Source organism: Polypterus senegalus, chromosome 3 (genome assembly GCF_016835505.1).
Source record: "Polypterus senegalus isolate Bchr_013 chromosome 3, ASM1683550v1, whole genome shotgun sequence".
In the NCBI taxonomy this organism is placed as follows: Eukaryota; Metazoa; Chordata; class Cladistia; order Polypteriformes; family Polypteridae; genus Polypterus; species Polypterus senegalus.
The window spans coordinates 117253748-117278572 of NC_053156.1; the positions used below are offsets into that span (position 1 = coordinate 117253748).

The following is a 24825-nucleotide window of genomic DNA, read 5'->3' on the forward strand; positions in this document are numbered from 1 at the left end:
AAGACTTTTATTTTCTTCAGCTGTGGGACACGTCTTCCCCATGCCACACAGCCCAAACACAGTCCCAAAGCACAAAACACAATTCTTCACCTCGCTCCACCACTCCTCCCAGATAAGCTTCGTCTTCTTCCTCCCAACTCTGGCTCGTCGAGTGGTGGTGGCTGGGCCCTTTTATAGCCCACCTGGAAGCATTCAAGGTGATTAACCACCTGGTCCTAATTGCACTTCCTGGTGGGGCTGAAGACTCGTGCAGCCGGGCTGTGGGAAGCAGACAGCCCCCCCTAGCGGCCACCCCGGGCCCCAACCAAGCTGTGGAGGACTCCATCTCCCATGGAGCCCTGCGGGCAGTTGGGAAATCACTGTCGGCCAGGGAGGCTGACACCAAGCGTCCCGGGGGAGGTACTGGAGTGCCCATGGTGGCTCCCCCAGAACATAAGCAGCAGGGGCTTAACCCGGCCTTTCTTTACAATATATATATATATATATATATATATATATATATATATATATATATATATATATATATATATATATATATATATATATATATATATATATATATATATATGTATATATATGTATATATATGTATATGTAGACTCAAACCGATAATAACAGCAGCAATCCAAGCTGTGAGAAAACACTAAAAAGTAGGCGTGTCAAACGTCGTGGTACATTTTCTGATGCAGCTAGACGAAAACAACTTCGTGACGCTGCGGCCAAATACACAAAACAATTACTTTGACAATCATGTTACGTTATTTTCAAAATGTTTCATTTTCTTTTTCTTTACTTCTGTAACACACTACTTCTCCGCTGCGAAGCGCGGGTATTTTCTAGTATAAAAATAAGTGAAAAATCTATAACATGTAAATGCTGAGAGCGTTTCCGATATCACATATGTTACAGCCATTAAGATAGACAGGCCACTGGCAATAAATACCTACAATGCAAGAAAAAATGTATAAAATGTGTGCACAGTTACAATAAACGTAAGTACATGTACTAAGTACGTAGAAAATTAGTTATGGGTACTCACCAACAATGACATGACGACTTGTCCGATAACGATGAGTTTAATTTTACTGCACAACAAAGGAGAGCTTTACAGCTCTTTTAAAGGAGCCTCTTCAGGCGATTGTGTAGCACCACTGTTGTTCTTCTTCTGGCAGTCTTCAATCCAAATCCCTAAAGCAGATTCCATCCGGACTACCGCCTTATTACATCCACTTACAACTCGTTTTGTGCCCTGGTTAAAGGACACTGTTGCCGTGGATCTTATATTCTTTTCCTTCTTTTTAAATAAAAAGAATAGTGGACTCATTGAAGCCATAATGGCGTCCTGCAGCGGTATAGCTGTTCCCTTACTTCAACATATCCAAAAATTTTACCTTTTCGGCAATCATTAGCATCTTCTGTTGGCGCCTGGGCACGGCTCCTGAAGCAGTAGCAGGAGCAGATTGTTTTGGAACCATAATGAAGGGCTTGACTATGCACAAAGATAAACACATCAGTTAACTATTTACACAGCGAAACACGTTGATGCTGAATGAGCGAGACGAGACTTCCTGGTTAATGCAGCGGAATCGAACTTAACTGCGTGCCCTGATTGGGAAGTTTCTCAGCCATTCGCCAATAGTGTCCCTTGTATGAAATCAACTGGACAAACCAACTGAGGAAGCATGTACCAGAAGTAAATTGTCTACAGAAACACGAGAAGCAGCGAAAAATCCACGTTATATATTTAGATATGCTTACCTATAAAATCTGCGATAGAGTGAAGCCGCGATAGTCGAAGTGCGATATAGCGAAGGATTAAAATATATTTGAATCTAAAAAAAACATTCTCACTGCTTTATATATATATCTGTACTGTTAGTGCGTTTTTATATATCTTTGTATTATCATTGTTAACATTTGTACATTTTTGCTCATGATGCATCTGCAGAGCATGAATTACTTATGATGAGTATGTTTTCGCTCGAAAAGAGTCGGGTGTAAACTGCAGTCTTGAAACTAATGTAACACTTGGAAGCAGATCTTCAAAAACTATCAGGATTGTCGCAAGAAGACATAATCAAAGGGGAAATTTAGTTATTTAGTTGTAGTCTCCTTTATCCAAAGTATTATGGTAGTAAAGGAAAGCCGCGTTTTATTTTGCAGCCGGAACATCCTGTAAACAGAGAACAACCAGGCATACTTTAGAAGAAAAAGAAGACTAAAGAAAAAAGTGGAATAATAAACTAAGAAAAGTAACCTGAGGGGTCATCCTGTGCATGGAGATGAATAGTAGATGTATAAACTGTATGTTGTCCAGCTGAATTTGAATGGAAGATAAAATTAAAATAGAAACTGAGTTCAGAATTTTTCATTTTGCCCTTTAAATCAAAATGGACATTCCTTGTCTGAGTTTGGATGGTGAACAAGCTTGTATTTAGTAGAGCAGCTCTAATTTTTTTAATTTTAAAAAGGACAGGTAAAGAAGATTTACCCTCATTGCTTAGGAAACAATAAGACATGTTGGCCTAACAGCCAGATTCATCTGTTTTGCCAGGCATGTTAGCCTTATATCTTCTTGATAAACATCCCATTAAAATTTTATTAGAATTTTGGCATGTAATTACATTAATTTTCTTTTATATCATTCATTTTCTTTGATGACATATGTATTATGGATAAATATGGCGTTTGTTTTATTAGGTAAAAAATGTGTGTTTTAAGGGTATTTTTTTTTTAGTATTTGTGTGGTCACTGAACAATAAGCCTTTCATTTTATATGTAAAAAATTAACACATAAAACCTGTGGTCTGTAAAATACCAAGGTTACCACTTTAATATAGAATATATGGTTTCTACATGTCTAGTTATTCAGTGCCTCAATGCAAAGAAAAATTTAAAGGGTAAAGAAAAAAAATGAGGACTGATATCTGAATCGGCCACCTCTAGTAACATGAAATCAGTGATCATTATTGGTCCTACAAAAACCAGATTACAGCATCCATACTAAAAACTTCAACTGGAAAGCCCATCTAAACTACTATCTTACACATGTGGAGGTGAAAAAAGAATTTCAACAAAATTGATCCACTGGGAAGCTGAGTTGTTTCATGTAGACAGGCAGACAGACAGACAAGCAGACATAGAGGACCACATCAGTAGTTGTTTAACCTGATCAATTACTCTAGTTTAGTAGTGATAAGACACACATAAATATATCAAAATTGTACTCGATTCAGTAGATGTTGTTGTTTTCATTGTGTTTGTTTTTTGTTATCATCTGGTCTGAAGTAAGTTAAGTGATTTCTGATTTTATTTTGGATGGAAAGAACCAAGTCTCAAACTCATGGTTCTCATTTGTCCCAGGAATACGTCTGGTGTTTCCCACCCTGATCTGCAGTTTTATCTTTAGCCTTTATGATCCAGCATATTAGATGTTTTTTTTTTGGACTTAATATTTCTACATCTTGACTTAAATTAGATTGATGCCTGATAGCCCCACACAGTCTGCAAAACGTCTTTGTATTAAAATGAGATTAAAATTTGCTTAGCTTTATGTTGGATTAATCTGGCATCTTGTGGAAAAGTAGTATGGCAGGATATCAGAAAGCTATTTTGAACTTGTGTTTTATAGTGATGCATTATTAAAGAGTGGGCATCCATGATTATTCCCTCAGTGATCACAGTGTGGGATTCTTACTTTAAGTAATGTCCATGTTTAGCGTGGCTTCCACATGTTCCAAGTTGTGTGCCTAGAGGTTTGTTTATAGGCCTTTTGTTATTTCCTTTATTATTTTTACTTTACATGCTTCCATTAAGCCGATTAATTTCTAAACCTAAAGTAAATTAGCAGAAATATGCACATGACTTCAGGTGTCCCTAAAGTTCTTAATTCCCTGAATAATTATCTTTTTAGTGTTATTAAATGGATGAGCAGTAATTTGTATAAACTAAACAAGGAAAAAACAGAAACTTTAATTACTGGCTGATGATGAAAAAGGTAAAGGTTCTTAGGGAAATCTCAGTTCACCTAGCCTTGTAAATCAAGCCATAAATAAAGATCTGAGTGTTGCCATGGATTCAGAGTTTAATTTTAAATAAAATATTAACCATAAGACCAACACTGCAATTTTTCATTTAAGAAACATATTACAAGCTTAGCCTTTTGTGGTGTTTAAAGGTGCAGAAAAGTGAAAACATGCCTTTGTTTGTTTTATTTATAGCTGGTTAGATTATTGTAATACAAACTTTCAGAACTACCAAGAGACATTTTAACTTCTTTGCAGCTTGCTAAAAATGTAGCAGTAGGGATATTAACAAAAATGAGTAAACCTAAACACATTTGAGTAGTGTGAGCATCCATACATTGGCTGCATGTGGCTTGTTTAGAGTTATGAGATAACAAGAACTGTTATAAAAAGAACTGGTGAAATGGCCTTTTGCTTTTATTCAGTGAAACTCTCATTTAATAGAGACATGTAAGGCTTGTTGAACATTTTGAAAAAATAGAAAATATATATTTTAATGTGTCCTTTTCATAAATAATTCATAAAGCAACAATTGTAAAAAATTCAAGAAATAGTGCTTACTCACATTCAGTCTGTACATCTGCAGGATGTATAGCCGCTTAGTTAAACCCACCTTATTCATGTTTAATTTTTCAAGTTACTAGTCATTTTTCTTCTTCTGGTATTATGTAACCAAAGTACTATGTAGCCATGCAGCTATGCTGATTGGGATTTTGATTTCTTCCACCAGCTCAACCAAACCAGTGATGTGACCAATTTGCTGTTTTCTGATGATTTGCACAAATCAGCTATATCATGTCATATTGTGTTTTGTCAATGTATTCGTATGAAATAGCATTTTCGATATTGAAAGGTAGATAAATTGGCCTTCTATCCTTTAAAAGTTGTATAATGTCCAGGTCAAGATGGCTGGTCTTTTGCTCTTGGTGCCTTTAGAGGATTTTTTTCTGAAGCATCCACACCAGCTTTAGTTTCTGTTTTCTTCTCCTTTCAGTCCTTGTAATCAATTAATTTGTTATCCCTTTACACATTGATTTCGCCATTTTAACTTTTAGAGACTAACAAACTTTCAGATTTTAATTGTATTTACAATTACAACCTCCTTCATTAGGGACACTTCCATTTCTTCCTTTTTTATTAGTTGTTCATAATTCCTTCTTTTTTCTTTTACTTAAAACTTCCATCTTTTTTAAAATCTTGTGGCATCACTTTTACAGCCCACACTATCTATCCACACTTTTTTGGTTCTCCAAATTTTTAGCTCCCATTAGTAAGTTGGTTTCTGCCCTGTATATGTTCTTTATTGGATTGGTCTTCCTATTCCTTGGTTAGTTGGTGGAGCTACACCTGCTAAACAGTTGTTAATTTCCAGATGAAAATCTCCTGACATGCCTAGTATTAGCTAACTTCATTTTCTAATCTCACACATTTGGAAGTGACAGCAGCACATATTAAATAACGTATCTTTGAGAACTTTGTGTTATGTTTCTGACTGAATTCTAATATTATTTCGCCATCTATATTAGTCGTTTTTCCTTCATTGACAGTTAGCCTAATAAAACCAAAGCCAAACAACTAAGAGATGAGAAAAGAAGTAGGGAGCTAGCACATATATATTGGTAATGTAAAATTGTGAATCAGACTTTATATACTGTACACAATGATTCATATGAACAAAAGTGCGATATTCTGTACTTTTATATTCTTCTTTCCATATGGTGTGCAATGCTTTAATATACAGGAAAAATAGACATTTTGGTTAATTTCTACAATAATTATGTAAGGTACAGTAAATGCTTTTACCTCAATGGTAAGTAATTATTTTGTGTTCTTTTCTAACAGACTGTGCTTTGTCTGCTGGACAGTGGAGCAGACATCAATAGACCAAATGTATCAGGAGCTACTCCACTTTACTTTGCTTGCAGGTATCAGCTGTCTGTCTTTCCTATTAATATACATGCATACAGCAATTCACTTTCTAACTCTGTGCAATCAGGCTGTCATTATTTAGAATTTCAAAAGTGAACAATCACATTATAAAATGGTTGATTCAGAGTTTGCCTGTCCCATTGTGTGACTATAATGTAGTGTGGGATTAATTTAGTTTATCTTCAACAGAACAGTATATTTTTAAATCATATTAAATTTATAATGCCACAACGTGTTGCTGATCTGTTTTGTTCCTCGTTTCCTTTTTTTTATGTAGTCATGGTCAGAGAGACACTGCTCAGATTCTTCTGTCAAGAGGAGCCAAATATCTGCCGGATAAAAATGGAATTACACCACTTGACCTTTGTGTGCAGGTATAGATTTTTTGGAGGAGAAAATATATATATATATATATATATTTATATTATATTATATTATATTATATATTTTTTTGGATTATCATTATTATTATTTTGCTTTTTAGATTTTTTGCATTATATCATTGTACCTGACCTGAGTATTTTTACATTTTTCTTTTGGCTGTTTGTACTTGTTTATGGAGAGCTATGCGTATTCCTGTTGTACTATCTCCATCTGTCTGATTTGGCAATGAATAATTACAAAGTGAAGTCAGATCATAGTATAAAATACAAAACAATTAATATGCACCCAAATCAGAAAGTATGGAATACAGCTAAAGTGAGAAATTTGCAGACAGGTTTGCCTGTAAGACATGCAGTTTCAGATTTCATTGATGATTAGTAACAGTAGTATATGCTTGTGAGAAAAAGATTATGAACCATTTGGAATTTTTTTATATTCCTGTTTAATTGTCTCCAACAATGAAATGTTCTCCTATATTTTAATCGAAGAATAAAATCAGACTAAACAAACTGGGATTGGCTCCCATGACCCAGTAGTTAGGATATAGCGGGTTGGATAATGGATGGATGGATAAAAAAACAACATACTACACTGTACAACATTACATATTTTGCAATTGGTAGAATCTTGTAGCAATAATGTCATCCCAGAGATTCCCTTAACTACTGTACAGATCTGTGTAGCATTTGAAGTATTTTGTCATTTTTTTATAAAATAGTTTCTTCTTATTTATTCAAGTGGGATGTCTTCCATTAATAGTTTGCTCAGATCATGCTACGCCCGTACAGCATGTTTGTTGGACTAAGGTCAGAACTTGGCCATTCCCTAATGCAAACTTTGTTAGTTTAAGACACTGTTGTTTATGTACTCCTGTATTTGGGGTCTTTATCATGCTGCATGGCCCATATTTTTTGAGGTATGATCATAGACAGAGGTTTGATATTCTCATAGACTGATTTCTGATCTTCTTCTATACCAAGGGTGTTATGCTTGAGACCTTCAGGCCAGATCCGGCCCTTGGGCAATTTTAAAGTGGCCTGCTGCGTCAATATTCAAAACATGTTATGACAGCATGCAAAGACAGATCCTCTTTAACATAATTTTTTACTTAATTTGGCAGAAATTAATTTACACCTTGTCACACACGCGCGCATGGGAATCAGCTGAAGGGCCTAAACACTAGTAATTCTACGCCAGGCCAGGGAGTGGGGGAGTATACTGACTATCTCTCTCAGTCCCTTGCAGACCTTTTCTGGGAAATCCCGCCTGTTGCCGGCCCCAAGGATGACATCACTTCTGGGCACAAGGACACCACTCCCAGTACCGGCATAGATGACGTCATTTCCCTTCCAGCCCTTTAAAACTGCCATCTTGCCTCAGTACAGGCAGTTCTCTTCTGGACTCTGAACTAAGCACATCGTGCTATTTGAAACCTATTTTTGCAGTTGATTTAATTATACGGGTGGCTGCCCCAAATCTTCATGATGTCTCCGACTCATTCTTGTTACAACCTGTCATTAAAATATTTTGTAACGTGTGTCATTTGATCGTGACAAACGCAATTTTACCACACAACATTGTTTTAGTAGTATTGTTTAATATACAGGTTATCTTTTAAAAACAAATGAATAAAATAGATTTAATTTTATTTTTTTCAATTTCCCTTATTTGATATGCAAAAACAGTTAAGACAGTGTTTTAAAAACAAGAATTCTGTTCAAAGTATATAACTTAAATTTATTTAAAAAAAAAAAAAATGAGTGGTGCCACATGACTATACAAGTACAAATACTGCCCAATGTCAACTTAATGGTATTACAATACCAAATGGTATTGCTAGTTTCCTGTAAGGTCATTGGCTGGGAGCCATACGTTTGGGATCCAGACATTGAAAGCTACAAGGCCAGAGTTTCAGTTCAGGTTAATGAAGAAGCATACTAAAATATGAAACAGTTATTAATATGATAAGCCTAAAAAAGCCAAAATAAATTTGAATACTTTGTGGCTGAAAAAAAAAACTATTTTATTTAACCCCCCAATAGCGACTTAATCATGTTAGTTAACAATTTTATTTACCTAATTGATAATCGATGTATCCATGCTTTGAACTGAGCTGTCTAAGCGGTCTCCATATTTCAAAACTGTAGATCAGGTTTGTTTTTATTTTGAGTCAGAGCTATGTTCAATCTGAAAACATGTTAATCCAGATGCAAAGCATGTTCTTTTCTCTCACTCGAATCTGTTTTTCTTTAAGATTTTGTACAGACCTTACTAACAAGGAAAAATACCTGGACAATCCATATCAGATGAGCAGAAATTAGATACTGTATGACGAAAACAAGTGTCTCAGAAGTTGAGGCAACATTTGCATACAACATTAGACTGCACTAAAATGATCAGAAAACCACCTCTGCTTCTATATTTCTTCTCATCCTTATATGTTGTTATACATAACAGTGGAGCAATTTTGCCAGCATATAGATAAGAACTTGTGAATAAATAAGTATTTAGAGATTTACACAAAATATGTGCTGGCATGAGCTGAGAGTACTGTAGGACTTTGGAACAATACTATAACCTTCAGCATTCAGAATCTTTCAGGTTTTACTTATCCTTCTACATTTATTAAGAATTCAATACCTTACAACTCATTTTAATAGCCTTGAAAATTTCAAGGTGAGAGTCTTAACAGTCTTGACGCAATTACAATTTAATGAAACACAAAGGGCAAATAATTACAAATGCAATAGGATCCCTGTGCTATGAAGTAAATTACCACATAAAAAAGAACAAGATCTATATAATGTATTTGCAGTAAAATATATGCTCCTCCAAATGCATTACATACATTCTAATTGAAGCACACTGTAACGTAAATAATAGAAAATTATCATAATTGCAGATAGCTCCTTGTCATTCACAACCTCTGTGTTTAGCATTAATTGGCTCTTTAATGTGAAGGTTTTTAAAGTTATGGATTATTTTTACTGGAAGGTAATGGTGATAACAAACCGTGATTGAGTGCTTGTCTCATTTCAGGGCTGGAGTTCCATGTTTGTACTCTTTGGAACAAATACAAATATTTGCATGAGGGATCACAGTAGTCTGACCAAGACTCAAGTCTAATTACTTGTTTGTTGTTAATATGCAATTGCATTTAAAGGAAAACTCCAACCAAAAATCATAATTTTTCATATGTTCCATACATCATTTAGTTTGTAGTGATAGTGGAGAAACATTTTTAATGTCATGTTTTCATACAGAACAAGAAAAAACAGTTAATAGTGTAATGGAATGTAATAAAGACGCATTATGTCCACCAAAAATGATGTGAAAAATGTCCATGGGGAAAAAATAAATTCTCATGTTTCTTGTGTCAGATAATCCCCTGTCCACTATCCAGTGAAATGCTCGAAATGTGAAAAATGCATATATTTTTTGTTAAAATATTATTAATACGTAGGAATGTAAACAAGGTGCATTCTTATAATAACTGTGATTTTGAATTGAAAACAGGACTCTTGACCAATAAATAAGGGGGAGAGGTGGGTCTGCAGTTCAGAAGCACAACATTTTGCGAATGTGCCTGTCCTGTTTACTTTCTATACTGATTTACCTGAAGTAAGTTTTAGAAAAAAATGCATCTGCTTTACACATTTTGAGCATTCGACTAAGTAATGGACACGTGGGTAATATAACACAAGTAACGTGAGAATGTTTTTCTTTTATTCATGTATGTATTCACACTGTTTGTTGTTGGAAACAATTGGTCTTCATTATGTATCATAATATCCATCATATCTTTTCTCTTGTTAAGCCTGAAATTATAAGATTAACATTTTTTTCTTGTCCATTACTACAAACTACATGGGGTGGTGAGTAACATATGAAAATATATATTTTTGGGTAGAGTATTCCTTTAATGATCAGATAATAAAAATTGAAGGTACAGAGATCAAAGATATCAAAGAGATTCAGATATGATACGAATAATGAACTTTGAATTAATGAGCCTTGTGTTTTCCTTCTCTTTAGGGTGGGTATGGTGAAACATGTGAAATTTTAATACAACATCATAGCAGATTATTTCAAACATTAATCCAGATGACACAAAATGAAGATGTAAAGGAGAGCATGGTAATTTTTTTAACAGCATCATAGATTTATATACATTCCTAATTATTTTGTAGATTTTAAATGACATGAAATGTTTTTTGTGTTTGTTTGTTTAGCTACGCCAAGTTCTGGAACACATTTCACAGCAAAGTGAAGGAAGTTATCAAAGAATCCTGACAAGCCTTGCTGAAGTGGCAACAACAAATGGCCATAAGTTACTCAGGTAAATAACGTGTTCTGAATAAATGTCAAATACATATTAAAATCTTTAATTTTATAGGAATCAAAGAGCTATTTTGTTTTTAGCAGTGTTTAAGAGATGAAACAAGTTATACATATTTGTACACTATATATATATATATATATATATATATATATATATATATATATATATATATATATATATATATAGAATGCATAATGAGTTAGAGCAGTGTTACATCAATGAGCATTTCAGGTAAAAGCTAATTTTTCCTTAAATAATTAAAACTTTTCCACTGGATAATATAGGTGCCATTCAGTTAAAATAAAACTTGCATGAGTCCTATAATATTTACTATTGGGAGTAATAGTTTAAGGCAAAGTAATGTCCATGATAGAGTAGAAGCAATATTCTTCTCACACGGTCAAAACCCTGAACCAACTAAGAATCAGTCCCCTTAATATTTATCCCAAAAGAAAAAATCTAGAAAACAAAATTTTATTCCACCTCATTTGCATACAATCATCCTTTCTCATATGGTTTAAACATTTCCTTTATGTTTTACAGACTGATCTTAGCAGAGAATTCTTTTTTGGAACCACCCATTATTACTTATTTCCAGTCATGTAACCTTTCATAGCCATGAAATATTTTCAGCTACAGACCAATGCAACGTCTAGGGAGAAGGCCAAAGACTCTGAAATGAGCTCTGGGAGTAATTCAAGAAAACCGTCATGTAGAAAGTGCCAGTCCATTGCAGGGTCCATTCATGAACAAATTACCTAACAGCATAAGCTGCATGTCTTAGGAAATTGAGAGCAAAATCAGTGTTCTTTGTGGAAAAAAATGCAGACTTTGCACAAGCAAGGTGCATGGTTTGTTACCAGAATGTCATGAAGAACTAATGCAAATTTTGTAAATTTGTATAACAGTGTGTCAGGGAAAATATTCATGTTTAGACTGAAATGGATGTCAGGTTATGTTAACTTACATGATCACAGCAAACTGTGCATTACTGTTTTCTCTTTATCCTATCCCAACTCCTATCTAAATTTTCAGTTTTTCTTTTCTAGTTTCTTTTTAACTATAAAAATAAAATATACATAATTGAAAAAGAAACATGAATGGATTATTGAAGAAAAGAATGAAATAATCCAGAAATAACTAGAGCAGTGGTACTCTACATTTCTTATGCATTTTTTCAGGAAAAGGCAAAAAGCCCCTAATGTTTTGTGTGACAAGAATAATTTGGTTCTGTATACAGTATATGCTAGTGAATGCACATGGGCAAATGCTGTACCATGTTGTTATTCTGTTATTGTTTTGGTTTTTAACTGCCACCTGCTACTGCTGGTGTACATTACTTTTGACATATAACATCGTTTTGTTGTGGTAGGGTCCTCTTTATACTGTAATAAATTACGCAGACTTTAACAGAATCAGGCACATAGCAACCTTTTGAAGTCTGCAAATAATTCCAAGGACCTTAAGCACCTTCTTTTTTTCCTCAAAAACTCCCACTGATTCAATTTTACCAATCCATTCGGGAAGTGCATGTGATCAGGATTATGACCGCCGATTTGAAAGCATTATGGTTTCAAACCATTAGACCGGTGTTGCTTAGTATGGGTCATGAACATGCTTGCGATGGATTGCCATGTGACTGTGTGGTAAAGTTAGTCAAAGTGCGAATTATATGCCACCTTCTGTTCAGTGTGCAGAACAAAACTGTTAATTCATCACAGACAGCTTTTTTTTAATGGTGCGAAAATCTAAAAAATATTCCACACAACAACACTTTCCCTGACAAAACCAGAGAACTGATATGACTGACAAGCAAAGATACAAATAAGAAAGGGAATGAGAGGAGGCAAAGACAAATGTGATTGTAAGGTGAGGAAATCACAACAGTAGTTTGAATTGTCGAAATGAAATAACTGATGCAACACTAGAATGTGATGATTTTCAGGGTTTTACAAAGGGTGAATGAATAAGATTTGGGTGTATATTTTGTATACTAAAAGCAGTATCAGTGGCCATAGTTGATTGTTCATCTTGTACTTGCTGTTCACGCATCCATTGAATCAAAATGTGTAGCAGAGGTATTATTACACTGTTGCACTAGTATTATTGTATAGCCATTTTTACTTGTTTTTTTTATGGTTCTGCTGTCATTATGGTAGTAATTCCCTTTTTGCGTCCAAGTATGGTATTATTTTTTATTTTTGGTCCTCGGGTTAAAAAGTTTCAGAACCCTTGTGTTAGACCAATGACAGCTCCTTTTGCAAATTTTAAGAGAGGCTGTAATTGGTGTTATGGTTTCAAACCAAGGTTCTCTATTGAAAAAGAAAGACAAAAAAATAAACATAAGAGTTCTTGTCAAGGAATCTGCGAAAAAGCAATCTAGAATGAAAAAACACATCTAATGTGATTAAAAAATAATTTTCTTATATGACTAGCATTTATCAGTACATTTTTCTAGTTTTAATTGTGATATCCAAGTTATCAGTTGTAAAAATCAGCGTGAGGAGATGATTCATTTGGATTTTCTGGTTTATTTGCGTGATATTACAGAAACATTTATTGTAAGTCATAGCATGTAAAATTTAGAAAATAATAATTTGACCTGATATAATACAATTCAAGGTGTGTTTTTTGTCATTAATATTACCATACACATTAATGAAAATAGCATGTAACACAATAAAGTGTCCGCTTCTCTTGAGGTGCCCACTAAAAAAAATCCATGCTGCAGTAGTTTTAAATTACTTTGCATTAAATGTCCATTCAAATAAAAAATAAATAAATAAATATTTCACTCAGTAATTTAATTTTATGTAGCCTATTCATGTTTCTGAAATAATGTATTTATGGTGTCATCCTCTTACACAAACATTAAATATTTGTTTTAATATTAAATAAAAAACATATTCAAATAAATACAGTATATGCATTTCAATACTTTTCACTTCCTTTTAGATCAGTATCCCCAGACAATTTGACAGAGTACCAGAACAGGCAGGGGGAAAATGTACACATTTATTCATGTGTTATAAGTAATATGTTTCAATCTTCAAATATTATAACTAATTCCCATTAACAAAAAGTAAGCAAAATGTAGCTTTGCAAACCATACAGCCTGATAATGCTAGATATGTAGTTTCAGGTAGTGCATACACTTGGTAGTCACACTCTAATCTCTTCTTAGCCAAGCTCATCATATACAGTACATAGGGCCACATAGCATATCTTGGCTGAATATGGCTGCAAAGAGAGATGGTCTTCTTAGGATGGAAAATGGCAGAAAGTGAATGCTGTTGCCTGCCTCCTCTTATTGCCTTTCTGTTTCCTTAGACTCATCAATAAAATTGCCCAGGCACAACTCCCATCAGTCTAGCTTTGTCAGCATTTTTCCCAGTGTTAAAGGAATGGACAAACAGTCTCAAACAAAGAAGAAAGAAGGGTAACTAAGTGGTAAACTGACCCAGAATGTGCTCCTCTTATCAAGGAAAGTCAGGAGTTAGCAAAAACTGGCTTATCCAGCTTCCTTGCAGTTTACAATTAGATAGTTCGACAGTTGTTTAAACACTTATATTGTTGGACATTAAAAGTAAAATCATATTATCAACCTATATGGTAGATATTATTCTCTGTTACAAATAACTAATGTAAGTAGATTTCTGAGTAGGTTGATGATTGTAATATTGTAAGACTTAGTAAAATGCCTTTCAGACTACATACTGTATTGTATTCCATCTTAGTGATTAAAGTGATTTAATTTTAAAAACGAGTTATAATGATAAAAAAATATATATATATTTTTTGAGAAATCAATCAGGTTAGTAAAAATTCATCAGATTACAAAATAAAAAGATAATCCAAAAATTTATCTGTTCAGTTTGTGTATATATCATGTCCATGGTTGGTTCTTGCATTGCATACAAAGATGCTAGGATTTTGTCTCTTCCCATAATCCGGAACTGGACAGAGTGGTTCCTTAAAATGGATGGAAACATAGAATATAGGTGCAATGCAGGTTTATGGGAATTGGACCTTTTTCAAAATATTATCAATGGGGTGTCAAAATAAACATTCAAACTGATGTAATTATTTGAAAAGAATAGTTTATAAAGTGTAGTTTTTCCTTTAATGTTCTAAAAATATTGTATCTTGTGCTAATGTCAGAATTATTAAAGAACCTTCTTAAATTACACCATACTCATTCAGTGGACTGCTTATAAAGTTTTAAAGGTATACAATACATTTATTGTGATGTAAAAGTCTCAGAGGTGTTGGATGTACAAAATGCAAAATAACTTCACATGCAAGTTATGTTGTGAGATGAAGTTTGATAGATCTGAATTGGGTTAACATACCCAACACATTGTAAATGGAGCCTGATTTGAACGAATCAATATTCTATTGGTGAATTTGAGAATAAAATCTACCTCTAATTTTAATGACTTTATCTGCATGGTATGTTAATTTTTATACCAGTATTATTTATTTTTATTTCACCCAGTGACTTAATTGAGAATTAACTTTTTTGTGTTTTCAGTTTATCAAGTAATTATGAAGCTCAGATGAGGAGTCTCTTACGGATTGTCCGAATATTCTGCCATGTATTCCGCCTAGGCCCTTCTTCACCAAATAATGGAAATGATATGGGTTATAATGGAAACAAAACGCCAAGAAGTCAAGTTTTCAAGGTCAGAAAAGTATATGACGTTAGGAAGATTGCCATTAATGACGATAAAGAGATGAGTTTCAGAAAGCATACAAACTTAAATCAGGCAACTCCTGAGCAGGAAGTAAGTTTAGAATAACTTATGAATAAAAAATGTAAATTTTAAATCTTCTTTATTCATTCTGTATTTCATGCTCTTTAATCAGATGTGCAGTGTAATGCTAAACTATTATCTGGAGTTAGTTTTTTTATTTTACCTTGCACATATACAGCACAATAGGACAGGATGTTCAACACTTCCTGTTTTAAATGTAATGGAATTTTTAAACTTGAGCCTTAAGATCAACATTATAGAGCATTTCTACGTTTAAAATATATCATCTTACTCTTCATTAATGATAACATGATTTGCCAGTTTTTATAGCGTTTGCCTCAAAGTTCAGTTATGAGGCAAATGCTCGTATCTTTAGATTTTTCAGTTCTCAGCTGGTCATTGTATGTAGGTAGCTTGAATGTTCCAGCCATGTTTGTGTGAGTTCTCCAGCTTACTCCCAAAAGGTAAAAATATGCATGTCAGGTTAATTGGTATAAATGAGTGTCAAAGGGTGTATGCCGCCTCTTCCAAAGAAGGTTCTTACATGTTCAAAGATAGACTGTGGCTCTCTGCAACCCTGTAAAACACTGATAGGCTTCAGAAAATGAATTCTTGGATACTGCAGCCATTATAGAGTGTTTTATTATGAATACATGCACAAGAATAAATGTTTATTGAAACAAGAAAAGGAAATATACTTTAACTTTTTGCACCAATCCATAAATATCTTAATGTCATCAAAGAAACCTTCATCCATGCGCCTGTGCATTTTACTCAATCTACATAATTCTTTATAGGGTCACAAAAAATGGACCAATACCCCCCAACAGCACCTGTTATTATGCATGAATAATTCCTGGGCAGAAAGTCATTCCATTGAATTTGCAGAAAACACTGATATATCTGATCATACAGGACAAATCTAAAGTTGCCAGTTAGCCTGACATGTGTTTTTGGTATGTGGGAGGAAGTGATTTGAATAGAATGCTCAAAGTACACATTTGAGCCACGTCTCTGGAGCTGTGAGGCAGTAGTGTTAACTTCTAGTCAGCATATTTCCCTCTGGGGAAAAAAATGTGTTTAGTTATTTTTTGAATTAGTTGTGTGCAGCTGCTTGAACATCATATCATTGACTTTTTTTCGCCATCCATCACTCTCATCTAAACCCATTTTGTGATGATGATGCAGCCTATTTGAACGGGTTCATTGTATTTAGAGCGCCTATCTCAGCTGTTTAACCATATTCCAGGCAGAATCTTTTTAAAGATAAAAGCACAGGAATACTGAATGCAGAGTGTATACAAATCTGCAGTTAATGATCACATTTTCATCTAACTGAGCTATATATTTGTATTTGCAGTTTTCAAATTACTATCAAAGAAAAATGTTCAATTATAATGGATCCTCTCTGAGTTAAAGCTTTCCTGACAATTCTGTAGCATATACCTGCTTGTATTTTAAATCCTCTTAATGGAACTTGTACATTTAAAACAGACAAAGTTCATCTATTAGAAAAAGTATTATAAATTATTATTTCATAAAATATATTTTATATATACATTTTACACACTTTACATATGTGATACAAATAAAATGATTACAACACAAAATTGTTATTTTCTTTATTAAAGATAACAGGTTGATTTTATTGTGAAGAGAAGAGTAGAACATTAGTTGACACTGATACTTCACAGTTCCAGAGACCATCAATTGGTTCACAGCCATATCACTTATCGAATATGCGGGCTTTGTGATGCAAACTTAATTAGGCCAGTAGTAACAATGCCTGTATGTAACCATTATACTTTATGATTATGTATCTGCCTTTTTATTTAGTTATTTTTTTGCCATTGGTATATTTTTATGAAAAGATGGAAAAAAAAAACGTCAATGACTGGTTAAAATGGACGGTGATTCAACACTTTGAGCCATTACTGTAAAATGTGTTAAAAGGGTTGCATATTAGTGATTGTACACATGAAGCAGAGAGCTTTCACACATTTCATCCGCTGGGAGAGGTGTAAGAATAATCTCCTTGGTGGTTTTTAAATTTTTCTCTTGCTAAAAATAAATATCGGACTCCTGAAAATTCTCTTTTCAATTTTTAAAAATATTGTACAGCTCAAGTTAGTCTTTTTACAAACACTTCCTTCTGCTTTTCCTTTTATTCTGTGAGCTTCTGAGTGGGATAAAATATTGCATGCCTTATGTATTATTTGCTGTAATTTTACACTGTAAAATTATTATTTTTCATTATAATCAACCCTGAAGAGAACATTGATCTGTCATTACTGAAGGATTTGCGTTTTTAAATGTATTATTCATGAACCCTTCAGTTTATAGTGCAATTTTGAATAAGAAGCCCCTAAGATACTTGCTGGGAAAAGCTGAATTTTATTGATTTATTTTTGTTAGATTTACTATGTTTACTAGTTTTCTCTTTTATAGTAAGTGTAAATCTCAAGTTTAGTTTTTGTTATTTTTGAACACAGCTTGTGTCAGATCATTTGTTTATATGATAGTATCACAGTCATTACTTAACACTCCTCTGACAAGATAATTACCTTAGTGGCAAGTAGGGGCTCTTCTGCTTTTGTTACAGGAAGAATGCAAGAATTAATCTAACTTTTTACACACTTAAGTTTATACTGTGCTCTGCTAAGCTTGTTTTGTGGCCATGCTGCTTTTCTCCTGAAGAGGGCACTAACTCATAAGCTTTAAGGTTCTTTTATTGTTTAAATCTATTAATGTTTATCGTTCATGTCAGAACCTGAGGAGAATGCGCATGGCATTGTTGTTCTCATTTATGTGCAGTATTAATTAAGGAAAAACAGTTCCTAGCTTTAACCTTCTTTGCTTAATGCTTTTATGTTTGCAAGCTGATAACAAGCAGTTAAATGTTTAATGGTCTAAGAATTAGCAACTGCTCTTTTTGTGTTTCTGCTTTATGCTTGGCAGTAGTTTTTTTTCCAGTGATATTTATATTTATTTTAATGTTTTTTTTCTTTTATTGAAGCCCCTAGAATTGCTCTGGCACTCATTGGATGAATGGCTAGTTTTAATAGCTACTGAACTAGAAAAAAACAAACGAGATCCAGCTTCAGGTGCCAGCAATATCACCTCCATCCTACTGAAGCAGAGAGAAGCTACTTCCTCACCCAGAGTGGAGGTGGAGGAGGAGGAGGAGGAGGAGGAGGAGGAGGAGGAGGAGGGGGAACATTCTTCAGATGCAAAAACTTCCAGCCCAAAAGCAGAAGTAAACATTGAGCATCAGAAAGCCTGTGTTGATGGAGAAGATGTGATTTCAATGACAGCAAACCGGCTTAGTGCTGTCATACAGGCATTTTATATGTGTTGCTCCTGCCAGATGCCTCCAGGGTAGGAGTTTTCAAAAGATGTTTAAAAATATTATAAAAAATATGTTAATGTAGTTCCTTATTTAGCTTCATTTAAATTCTTACTATCACAGTTGGTTGCTTTCATTCATTTGAAAAAACAGAATATAAATATAGATTATTTTGAGGACTCAGTTACTTACAATACTACATAGTATTTGTAATCACAATTCTCAGTAAGCAAACTGGGACAGAGCCTTTTTGGTAATAGGTAGTATGCATTATTACTAAATTTCACTCTTTATGTTAATTACTTACTCCCGAAATAATTAATGTAGCTTATAATGAAGGAAAACCGAGACAGCCAGTGCCTTATTATTGAACTGATTGATGTTCACCACCATGATTACATTTGGAATTATAGAGCAGTCTTGTTGAATATGTCTAAAAGCGTTATTTTCTTGAAGTAGCATTAGTGTTAAAACCGTAGACAGAATGAAGTTGGGATGAGACACATCAGGAGGCTTTTAGATTTAGGTTAGTCTTTTATTTTTCCCATATAATGCCACCCTTGGGGGCTGAAGGTGGGGTTTTAATAGCCATTAGAAAATACTATGCACAACTGTTATAATTATTTATACTTTCCTCCATCATTATGAAGTTGTTGATGGAAAAAGGGTTTTGTTTTTTTTTTTTAACATACATGCTGAAAATAACATTCAAGCCTTATTCAGTAACACCTTCTCAGTGCCAAAATGTTTTTTCTACCTCAAAACAAATGCTGCAATTGAACAAATGTGTTTTAGATTAAAGTGAGTTGCTGATTTTTTTAACAACCTTTTAACCAGCACAAACATTTGCAAGATTGAGTGCTCACAAAACTGTTGTTCAATGCCCCAAGTTACTGTAATTAAGTTACAATATGTATGTGAGATTTTTGTGACTTGCAGTTATGCTACAGAACAGTAAAGCTGGGCAGCTTGTGCTTCTATACCAGATGGTAAGAGACAAACACAGACAATGTAAAAATCTATGATCATGATAAATAACAATCAGTTGCTTATATAATAATGGTAGTAATAATTATTAACAACAACAACAACACATTTTATTAATGGATTCTCTTTTTCTAAACCAGTTAACAAACACAGATCCATAACGATAATTCAATCAAAGCGCTCTGGCTTTACATTTCCTCTCTTTCACTCATATGACCCTGACTTCCCTTTCCGCTGCCAGGGATGCTTCACCGAAGTGGGTAGAAGAAGCTTCAGATTCCCCCTTTGACTCACTTTCAGTCTTTTCCTTACCTACATTCCAGAATTTCCTTGAGTTGTTTCTTGTTTCTGCTGTCCTGTCCGTGCTGCACCAACCATAGCTCTCCAATGTGACAGCTTTGTCTGCCCCAATATCAGGGCAAACCTCTTACAGCCACGCAACTGCCAGAAAGTCTGTTTCTTTCAATTAACCGAACAGCATATCTTAGTAGGAAACTAATGTAAGCTTGTGCTTTGGAGACAGTCCTTAAAAATTGATTTTGAGGCCCAGTCACTGCAGGATCATCACTATTATTTAATCTGCACCATTTTCAGTATTGTTATTACATTGTCATGTAAAAATCTCCAAGAATGTTGTTGTTGTTTTATATCTACTTATTTGGTTGACACCTTTATCCAAGGTGAGTTAGAAAGTATGAGATGCAATTAGATACCTTTCTTTTGTGTTTCCAATTGGAGCACAAGCAGGCGAAGTGATGTGCTCATGGTCAGACAATGTCAGTAGCTGGATTTCAACCCACATCCTCAGAGACTGAAGTCCACAGCCTTAACCACCACTCCACACTGCCTGCCTTCCACACATTTATGCACTCTTGGTACACGTCTAATGCATGCTTCCTCCACTCAAGTTAATTTGCACATGCAGATTGCTCATTGGCACCAGCCCATCTGCTTTTAACAGTACATATGATGCTGTCACTCATTCATCACTCCTTTACATGGCAATGACACCTGTACCTGATAAAGTGGCTACTCAGTGTAGGTTTCTTAAATAGGAGAAATGCCAAATAAAGTGATATGCACAGAGTCACGCAATGTGTGAGTTGAAGCAGCAATTTTGTAGCCTACTCTCAAACACCAAAACACTGGCCTGACTGCCTGCTAAATTCAGCTATAAAAAATTTGTAATTACAGCAAATTGTTGTTAATGTTAAAATGTCTTGTTAAAAACAATATGCTTTCCATGAACAATTCAAACTGTGCAAAATTCATATTATTATAATTATAAAGTAAATAGCAGTGGCACAGTGATAGTTCTTCTGCCTTCTAGTAAGGAGACTAGGATTTGTGTCCTCCTTGTATGGAGTTTGCATGTTCTCCCTGTGTCTGCATGGGTTTCCTCTGGGTGCTCCCTTTTCATTTAACAGTCCAAAGACATGCAGGTTAGGTGAACTGGTGATATTAAATTGGCCCTAGTGTGTGTTTTGGGGAGTGTGCGTGTTTGCCCATCTTTGCACCCTATGCTAACTGAGATATGCTCCAGCATGCCCCCACGAACCTGGTCTAGATTAAGCTGGTTAGAAATGATATGACATACAGTAAATAGTTCTGGAAAGACTGCTTCAGTAATGAATTTAAAAGTAGTAAGATACCAATTTGTAGGCTGCTTAAGTACATTTTTTTTATTTGAAATACAGTGTTATTTTTGTGATTTCCTGGAGATAATGCTGAGAGATTCATGTGATTTATAATGAGCTGTGACAAGGTGCAATGCTATGCTTTTTATTAATTGTGTTTTTTTTTTTTTGTTCAGGATGACATCTCCACGCTTCATAGAATTTGTTTGTAAACATGATGAAGTGCTGAAATGTTTTGTTACAAGGTTGGCATTTCCTTGATTATGATGTGTTTATTATATCTTATATATACAGCATAATATTTCTTTTACTATAGTAAAGTGTATCAGTTCAAGGTAGAACAAATCCTAAATTAAAGATGACTTTTTTTTCTTTTTAATTATGGTATGTGGGATTGGTTCCAGCAGACCTCCTTGACCCTGTAGTTAGGATATAGCGGGTTGGATAATGGATGGATGGATGTATACAAATGTAGTCTGAAAGAGATTGCGCTAACTTGGTAAGCTTTAGTAATATTCAGCTGTGGCGGGTGAGGTGGATTCCCTGCTTACTCATCAAACACAACAAAGCATTCCTCTTGCACCCACTCTCTTGACTATGTCTACATGTCATTCTTGCTTTTTGTTTTAACCAATGTTTGCAGTTCCTAAAATTATCAAGTCCTTGTGAAAAGCGTTTTGTATCTCATACAGAATTTGTATTTTTCCTGTTAAATCTTGAACAAAATCTCCTGATACCATCATAGAGTGTTACTTTCCGGCAGCTCCATTTAGTTCATCCTCAACCACACAAGTGCTACTTCTGAAGAGGAAAGAACTTAAATTAAGTTAGATTGTCCCTGAGAGTTTAGTAAGACAACTCACAAACTGCAGTATCTGACTCAGATATGCTGTGGGAATATTTCAAGGAACAGGTATGTTAAATATGCATTCTGCCCACAGATTGGGTTTGTTGGCTTGCAGAGATTTTAGTTACTGGATAATTTACTCGATTAGATGATTCTATAGCAACAGTTGTGTTTTTTTTTTTAAATAAGGATGTTCCACTAGTAATTTTATCATCAGTAAAGTTTGAGACAATATTATGTCTCTGAGGAGAGAAGCACGGACCACCTTCAGAAATTTTGTAACTGATTAAAGATGGTTTATTATATCTGTAATTGGCATCTGGCCTTTCAAATAAGCTTGCTTTTGTCTCTCTGTTTGTATTAATTGAAATGTGTTATGAAATATTATGCAAGCAATGTATAGACACCTGCCATTCTTCCTGCAAGTTGATTGGATTTGATGCTGCTTAAGTATTTAAGACATATTGTATCATAATAAAAAAGGCTTTTTAAGATTATACCCAGCAGTTCACAGTGAGGTTACTATATTATTGTGTATTAATAACTTACATTGTCTATAGATTAACATAAAAGAATAAAATTAAACCATGTATAAAGCTATCATCACTTTAAAGATTTGTAATGATAGCAGCATACATACAGTATGTGTCATATTATCTGTTCCAATAGTCATATTTTGCAGTGATAATGTTATAGAACAGCTGATTATATATGGGGATAGTTCTCCATATAGTTTATCTCCTTAAAGCAAACAACTTACTGATCACGAAATCATATTCTTTATAGTCTAATTTCAGCTCAATTACACACTTACGGTTAATTTAAACTCCAAAAATATATAAAAAAATGCAAAGTAAATGCAGTAATCATTTATTGAAAGCTTAACAAAAATGCAGTTTTATATCTAGTTTAGTATATATTTCAGCTTGTACTCCATGCTTCAGTCTGTCTCTGATAAGCTTTTTAAAAAGTTTAAATACCAGTATGCTTCTTTGCTGATGGTATTAAGATTCTACTCTGAAAGCACTCTATAGTTCAGAAGGTCACAATTTTTCAAACCTTCCATCCCACACATCCACTTCTCATACACTAACCCAACATATTTGTTGTTTGTGACATCCACAATAGAGGAGCAAACATATAACAGTATTTATAGTAAACATGGATACCTTTTTACCTTTATGATTCTTCTATCAGAAATGGTATTTACTTTTTAAAACACTGGTTGGAGTTACATCTTATTGTAAACGTGTGCACAGGCATACATAATTGAAGGCTATTTCACTCTTAAATCGCTTCCTGCATCAAGCCGTTTGTGATACTTTATCTTCACTAACTTAAAAGCAGACAAACCAGCTTTCCAAAAGTATGATGTGACAAAGAATGATCAGTTACAAGTGACATATTTATCTGGCACATAAACACCTGGCTATTTCAAACTACCAGTTCCAGTCTCCTTCTCACATAGTTACTGTACAAATGCATTCTTCATCTACTATCCTAAAAATCATTCAACTACAGAACTAAGTGCAAAAACCCATAATGCACCTGTGTTTATTTTTAAAGAGCTTTTTCTTTACAAAAATATACTTTGATGGAACCGAATAGGCTGTTACACTTATTGAGCCTGATACTTTTTCACAAAAGCAATAATGACAGAATTTATGTTGCCCATCACCACTCTAGATTACCATCTGCATCATTATGTTAATGAAATTGAAATTGACATGTTCTGAATACTTAGGAGATTTAAAAGCTGGCTAGAGAGAGACAAATATACAAACAAGGCAAGTAATCAAAAACTCCAGTATTAGTTTAAATATGTGTTATGCTAAATAAGGCATAGTTCTCTTGCCTTATTAAATTAAAGTGTTTCACAAAGCATGTTCCTGTTTTCCTTAAAAAATTTCTTTCTTTTTTCCAGAAATCCAAAAATTATTTTCAACCATTTTCATTTTCTGCTTGAATGTCCAGAGTTGATGTCTAGGTTTATGCACATCATTAAAGCACAGGTATGGATGTTTATTTGAATTTAACAGTAATCTCTGCTACTAAATGAAAACTAAAAGTACAGAAGCATGGCAATTTGAATTTAGCATTGGTTGTACTTTTTAAAGCAAATATCATTTAGGTTAATGTATATGGAGATTTGGGAATCTGAAACAAACTCCTGATTCATGTTGTTGAAGCAGAAACCTAGACAACCTTTAAGAAGTACCTAGATGACATCTTGGGACAGCGTAGCTGTTAGCTGAACAACCGGGCTTGATGGACTGAATGGTCTCCTCTCATTTGTCAAATTTCGTATGTTCTTCGCATATATTCCATATAAACCGTACAAATACAAAATAGTAAAAAATGTTGATAGTTGATATTTAGTGAAGAACTTATATCGTACATACTGATAGAAATAATGATAGAAGATGACCCTTGATTGTTTTAATATTATATTGATGTTGTGTTTTATTATTACTGTAAGATACAGATGTAACTCTAGGAAAGAAGATGTTTGGTATTGCGTGGTTTTGGATCTTAGGGACTGGTAGTGTTTCCCCTGGAGAGTTTGTGTGG

The 24825-nt window shown here is 34.1% G+C and overlaps 1 protein-coding gene across 2 annotated transcripts in view; it reads left to right on the forward strand.

The window, feature by feature from the left end:
* hace1 (HECT domain and ankyrin repeat containing E3 ubiquitin protein ligase 1) overlaps positions 1–24825 on the forward strand; it is a 134195-nt gene that overhangs the window by 28600 nt on the left and 80770 nt on the right. Inside the window, exons 7-14 of one of the 2 annotated variants that reach the window (XM_039747856.1) lie at positions 5868–5950; positions 6232–6328; positions 10374–10475; positions 10571–10677; positions 15215–15467; positions 18454–18815; positions 21584–21652; positions 24179–24266. In XM_039747856.1, the coding sequence (XP_039603790.1) occupies positions 5868–5950; positions 6232–6328; positions 10374–10475; positions 10571–10677; positions 15215–15467; positions 18454–18815; positions 21584–21652; positions 24179–24266 (1161 nt within the window). The remainder of the gene's footprint in view (positions 1–5867; positions 5951–6231; positions 6329–10373; positions 10476–10570; positions 10678–15214; positions 15468–18453; positions 18816–21583; positions 21653–24178; positions 24267–24825) is intronic. The other variant, XM_039747857.1, reaches the window with a different exon arrangement.